The sequence below is a fragment of the Oryzias melastigma genome, linkage group LG18, assembly GCF_002922805.2.
Source record: "Oryzias melastigma strain HK-1 linkage group LG18, ASM292280v2, whole genome shotgun sequence".
Lineage (NCBI taxonomy): Eukaryota > Metazoa > Chordata > Actinopteri > Beloniformes > Adrianichthyidae > Oryzias > Oryzias melastigma.
In genome coordinates, this window is record NC_050529.1 from 21,974,043 (window position 1) to 21,980,772 (window position 6,730).

Here is a 6,730-nt window from a genome sequence, read left to right on the forward strand (position 1 = left end):
GGGCGGGTAGCGACTGCGGGCCATCCAACGCCGCTTGCGGCTTTAATTATATCTATTTTTGGTACAAACAAAGGCAAAAAGATAAAAAGAACCTAGCATGTGTCCAAATGGGATTTTTTTTTTTTTACTTATCTTCAAAATAAAAGATGATCTGTGCCAAACAGGATCATCATCATAGTTCTGGACAGCTACTAACCAATGTTGTGCAGCATAAGATAATATAAGCTTTTAACTAATAAAAGATCAAACATTTAACAACAGTTTTGCTTTGCATATAAAACATCTGTGCATTCTGGAAGAAGCGTTGATCAAACAAGACGTCTTCAGGTCAACAAAGGATGTAAAAACCTACATAGTTTATCATCTTTGTGCACCTCAGTCATCAATTTAGACATTTAACTAATCTAAATTAAATAGATGCTAAGTAAGTAATTGTTACTTCAAAAAAAGGCTATTTTATTTTTCTTTTATTTATTTATTTGTTGTTATTTTTCCCATCTTTGTCCTCATCAGTCTTATACTGCTGGGTTTTCTTATATTAGTTTGGGGTTGGACCTTGGTAGTCTCAGTTTGCAGGCTTTGTTTATTTGTTTTCTTTCGGAGGTTTTGGTTAGACAGCCATTAGTAGGGAGCTGCAGACTCTGATAGTCGACATGGCTGAGCTACAATGGAGAGATAAAAGAGCCACATGTGGATCTGGAGCCGCAGGTTGCCGACCCCTGGTAAATGAAAACTAAGTGTGATATCAAAAATACATACTTTCAACTCCAGAAGTCAATTCAGTCACCATTTTTCTAGTCGTCATCAGTAAGCAGTGATTGATTTGAGTCAACGATTCTATGGCAACTACTCTAACCAATCGGGATTGATCTTTTTGGAAGGCCACACCCCCTACTACTTTGGAAAAATCTGTCAAACGTTTCCATAAGTGAGACCACATACTTGTATCGATGCATCTGATTGGTCTGTTGAATAGCTTCCTAAAATAATGGGATTTTGGGTACTTGGAGCCCACATGGATTTACAGCTTGAATGTGAGGGGGAAGAGTCACTCAGTCCAGTTCTCATATACACTCACTTGCTTGTGAACATTTAGCTTAGTTTGTACAATTACTCTCTTGAGGTTATTTTAAACTGTAGTATTGGCCAGTTTATTGATTGGAGGTATTTTGTTTTCAAAATTAATCGATTTAAACTTAATAGATCAATAAACGTTTCATTAACAGTAGAGATCAATCTAGCACAGAAAGCTAAAGTCCGCTAGCTTGATGCTAACGTTTAATGGAAAAGGACAGCTGATGCAAACGCTTGGTCGACCTAAACATTAGTGCAGCTACAAACGGTTATTTTATTAGTCGACTAATCACCAATTATTTTTTCCGATTCGTCGACTGATCAGGTCATGCAGAAACTGGTTGTAGAACACATCTTAACCATCATTAGCTTTAAACTAACTTAAAGCTAAATATATAGCATTACCTGAGATAATGCTAGTGTGAATACTGTAAGTGGAATTTGGCTTCCGAAGATGCTAGTGCTGATAGCTGAAGATGCTGAAATTGATAGCTAAAAACGCTTAAGCTGAAATCGCTGAAGCTGATAGCTGAAAATGCTGAAGCTGATAGCTGAAAACGCTGAAGTTGATAGCTGAAAATGCTGGAGCTGATAGCTGAAAATGTTGAAGCTGATAGCTGAAAACGCTGAAGTTGATAGCTGAAAATGCTGGAGCTGATAGCTGAAAATGTTGAAGCCGATAGCTGAAAAGGCTGAAGTTGATAGCTGAAAACGCTGAAGCTGATAGCTGAAAATGTTGAAGCTGATAGCTGAAAACACTGAAGCTGAGAGCCAGTTAAAATATTAGTTAAATACCAAATTAGCCTAAACAACTGAAACAACTCCTAAGTCAGCCAAAACAGCTAGCATGCAGCTGAAATACTCCAAAATAACCTAAAAAACAAAATAACCAAAATTAGACAAAATTGCTACCATGTAGTTGAAATATTAGCTAAACTTCAAAATAGCCTAAAATACCCTAATAAATGCCAAAACAGTCCAAAAGCTAGCAGAATTTGATACAACTTTCCACTTTGCTACACTTCGACTCTATATAATAAAAAGTAATGACTAATCGACTATTTAAATAGTCGATTAGTCATCGATTAGTTGACTAATTTGGGCAGCCCTACATTGGCAGCCATACATTGCTGACTAAATTAGCATTTTTAAAAACTCACAGGCATGAAATTTCCAAACTCTTTTAAGGAAAGATTTTTAAAGTAACTTTTTTTAAACATTTTTTTTTGTCTGTCAATGATTAATAATAGCCTTTTTTTTATCTTTCGGCTGCTCCTTTTACTAATGTGATGTGTGACGGTTTGGATTTGGTTTTACACTGGAGGTCTTTATAACCCTCTGCATTAAGCCAGACTTGGGACGAGCACATGGAAGTATTGAACAATGCCCCATATGATTACAGAAACAGCATCTGGTAGTTCCAGATGGTTTGTCATGCAAGGACTAACCAGATCCACCCATATTTATATATGTATATATATGTATCCACGGTGGCAGAGTGGTTCTCCATTGATCATCTTATTGTTTCTCATTGTCTAGTAGATGCTCCCTTCGCCTCAGGGTATCCTCTGGATCCTCCTCATGTCCTACTACATTCATGAACCTCCTCTTTAGTTTTCTTCTATACGAGAATTTGTAGTCGTATTTTTTGCTTGTATGCAACCATTTACTGTAGTGTTTTTCTAGTATTGTGTGAGTTTGGAGCCGTTTCAAGTTCCATTCATCCACACGGATGGTGACGCACCAACAAGACCACCCGGAGCTTTATGGGGTTCAGCGTTTTGCCCAAAGACGCTTTGACACAAAGCAGGCAAAGCAGGAACCTGCGACCTCCAATCAGAGGTCAACTGGTTTACCTCCGCCCAATTAAACCTTTTAATGGACTCTAAACGTTCCAGATAAAACTGTTGAAGTTAATGACGTGTGATAACAGCTTTAACCTCTTGTTGGCCTGCAGGGAAACTACACGTGGGCAACAATGCTGGGCCAGAACGTGCGCTTACAGCCGGTTCCCATCCAGAGCCTGTCGGAACTGGAGAGAGCCAGACTGCAGGAAGTGGCCCTGTACCACCTGGAGGAGAGGGAGCTGGACTTCAAGATCAGCATCCCCAAAGGTGAGAGCTGAAACCACTGTGTTGTTTTCTAGGTTATAGTTTCTGCAGAGCGGCACAAATTCTTTAGAAATTCACCCCCCGTTTCCCTCCTTGTTGCTGACAGTTATCTGTTCACACACACTTTCACTAGCTTAGTATGGGAGTGTTTGTGACTCAAAAATAAAAACAAAAGTCAATACTATACATGCTGTTTCATGCTCAAAATGTACCTGCATTGCTTGTCTCTTAAATGAAATAGTGAAAAGGAAAACGTATTTCCGTTTAAGCATTTTAATTTTCAATTTTGATATTTCTAATTGAATTTTGATACAAAATGACTAAAGAACTTTTTTAAAAATTGAAAAGTCAAATGCCATTTCCTTTATCATTTTAAATAAATTACAGAATGAGCTGTGTTGAAGAAGAAAATTAAAAAGCTGTTCTGATTGCTTTTTAATCTCATTTAAAAGACAAGAAATGCAGGTACATTATGAAAATGAAATAGCATTTCCAGTATTGACTTTAATTTATTTTTGAGTCACAAACCCTCCCATAGCTTACAGCCTCACACCCCTATGCTAACATTAGCAGTACAACAACAACAAAAAATGGTCTTTGAATTCTCCTAGCATCGTTGTTTTCCACGATCTGTCTAAATCAGAACTAATCCAGGTAACCATTGTGGAGCAGGCAGGAAGGAGGGAAAACAAGCAGGATGCAGATCCGGATGCTTTTCTGTTCATTCATTTCCAGTGAAAGCCTTTTGTGACATAATTTTACACATTTCCTTTTTTTTCGGTTTGTTTTTCCTTCGTGTGCTGTCCACCAGCTGAGCAAACAGATAGTAGCTGAAAGACTCTTACTTTAGACTTTATTTTCACATTTAAGGTTTTTTATTATTAGTTTTCTTTTGTTTTTGATTATAGACCGGAAGGAAAAGAGAGATGTGAGATTTGGAGAAAGAAGTTTTGAAACAATAGTTGGAGAAAAAAGTAGAGGGTAAAATCAGGAGAGTTTTAGGAGTAAGAAATTAAAAAAGAACAAAAAACATTAGACACAAAGAGAGAAATGTCCTGAATAAGTGTTTATAGAGGAGTTCCTTTTTGTGCAAAATTACACTCAACTACACACTGTACAAACACAAATACCACATGTAATTATTGTCATGTTCACACATATTCGCACACACAACACACAAGAAAATTTAATGCATGTATATTGACTTAACAACACAAAAGCAAACATGTTTCAGACATAAATATGAAATTTTCTTTTAAAGAAGCAAATTGATGCAAAAACAAGTTGATGAAAGTTCTAGAGAAAAAGCTGTTCTAAACACATGAGTTCCATGAAGTAACTTAAAGACAGGAAGTGAATCGATGTTTGGGATGTCCGATGGAAGTGAGTTCAAGAGTTGAGGAGCTGTAAGTTCTGCTCCTCAATAGTGCTTTAGAAGACAGGAGCCCAGAGCAGGAGGAGATGGATATATGGAGGAGATCAGACAGGGTGGAGGAGGTGAAGAGCTCTGAATTCTGAGATGAACAGAGGTAAAGTTAACACTTAGGTTAGCCAAACCAGCTAGCATGTAGCTGAAAAAATAGCTTCAAAATAGCCCAAAAAACGGAAAATAGCCTAAATTAGCCAAAACAGCTAGCATGTAAATGTTAGCCTAACTAAAAACAGCCTAGAAAACGTAGAAAATGCCTAAATTAGCCAAAACAGCTAGCATGTAGCTGAAATATGAGCTAAACTCCAAAATAGTCTAAAAAAAATCTTTGTAAACGCCCAAATAGCCCACAATAAAACTAGCAGAATGATAATTTTTTAAAACTTTAAAATCATAACGTTTTAACATAATTATGAATAATAAAAAAACAGTCATATTATTCCCAAATAAATTAACTTAAATGACCTGTAGCAGCTTCGCGCTGTCAGGGCCTGCAAAGCCTTCAGTGAAGGCCTAAAATAATTTCAAAAGAAGCATCTAAATCATAGAGAAATATTTACATATATATATATATATATATTTGTCGTAAAAATATATTTTAGATCATTTCAACTGTTCTGTCATCTTCTCTCACAGTCCTACACATGAAAGTTTCTAACCAATCAGATTTTAGCCCTCACTTGTTGCTAGGTTCATGAAAGTCTGCCTTACGCTCATACAGTCAGTGCTTCTGTCCTCACTTCTGGTTTTGAGGCGGTTTTCCATAAAAAACACTGCACAGTCATAAACACGTTTAACCAATCAGAATTTGAATTATTGTAGCTTAATGTAGGTGGAAGATGACATAATCACCCCCGATTGGATGGTCATCGCTTGCGCTACCAAAAACTAACTTTTTGGTTACTCTGATTTAGAAGCTGCACTTGATTTTTGTTTTGTACTTAACAATACAGGCGGAGAAGTTGATTTAGTTGCTGATTTATTGCGTAAGCCAACCAACAACGAAGCTAGCAACCAGGCTCAGCAGGGAAAAGGATTTGTCTGCCACTTTCTACCCTCCAGCAGTTCTGTCTGGCCAGGTAACGGAGTTTTGTGATAATGCTGAGCGACAAGGGGGGAGAGTTTAGACAGGTTTCTCACTGACACTAGGGCAGTGGAAAGCAGCTCATCTCCACGACAAAACTTGTACTTAACTGAAATGTTTTGGCGTTTTTTTTCTACAAATTATAAATAATTGGAATATCCCCAGTTTCCAAATACCACTACAAATTCGTCCACGCCCATTTGAACGCCCTCTTCATCTTACTTTGACTAATCTACAACTCTGCAATAACTCATTTTTTTGTTTTTTCTTTTCCGGATCTGTTTTGTTAAATCTAACCAAGAGACGGCGTGAGAACAACTGTTTACACAGCATTTCATTCGTTTTATTAGTCACCTGTGGTTTCACCGCAACAAAATGTGAGTAATGAAGTAATCAGGGTTTCTGCAGTCTAGTAATTGTAGCTTAATTACTGAAATTTGAACCGTAAAATGTTACATAAGTGATTCAATTACTATAATTTGTTACTTTGTAATCCATTGTCCCCAACACTGGATATGGGATTGAAATGATTGACTAAAACGTCCAGATTCTTAGTTTTAAGAAGAAGTTAAGAAGAGTTATGTTTCATTGATGTTTAATTAAAAAGACCCCCTGTGATGAAAATGGTGTTTTTAACATGTTCTTGTGCCATTTTTCTGATGATGGAAGACATAGAAAAAAGTTTCGAGTTTAAATGTAATAGTTGTGAATCAGGAGCAGACAAAATAAAATGTTGCTGGAAAAGCTTGTCGTTGTGATGTAGAAAATATGCCACAAGCTCTCTGGGCCGCTCTGTTCTGGGATCTGGCTCAAATGTTGCTCGCCATTTTTGTTGATGTTTGTTTGGGGTTGTAAGCCAGCAGGAGAGAGTGTAAACAGAAGGATGATGGGAAGTAGGAGGGGTACCAACTTTGTGGTTCCATCCAAATTTGACTTGTTTCCTAAAAACTACGTCCTGCACACAAGGTTACAACATAATCATAATTTAAAGACCGTTTTTCTAAAGATGATTGGAGTGGGACTTTTAGGAAT

At 37.1% G+C, this 6,730-nt stretch overlaps 1 protein-coding gene across 1 annotated transcript in view; it reads left to right on the forward strand.

Moving 5' to 3' along the window:
* Positions 1-3,188, forward strand: part of LOC118600139 (rho GTPase-activating protein 6-like) — a gene marked incomplete at its 3' end in the record, with an annotated part of 16,468 nt that extends 13,280 nt beyond the window's left edge. The window contains 1 exon segment of the mRNA XM_036216930.1: positions 3,032-3,188. Coding sequence (XP_036072823.1) covers positions 3,032-3,188 — 157 coding nt within the window.
* Between the last annotated feature and the right edge of the window lie 3,542 nt (positions 3,189-6,730).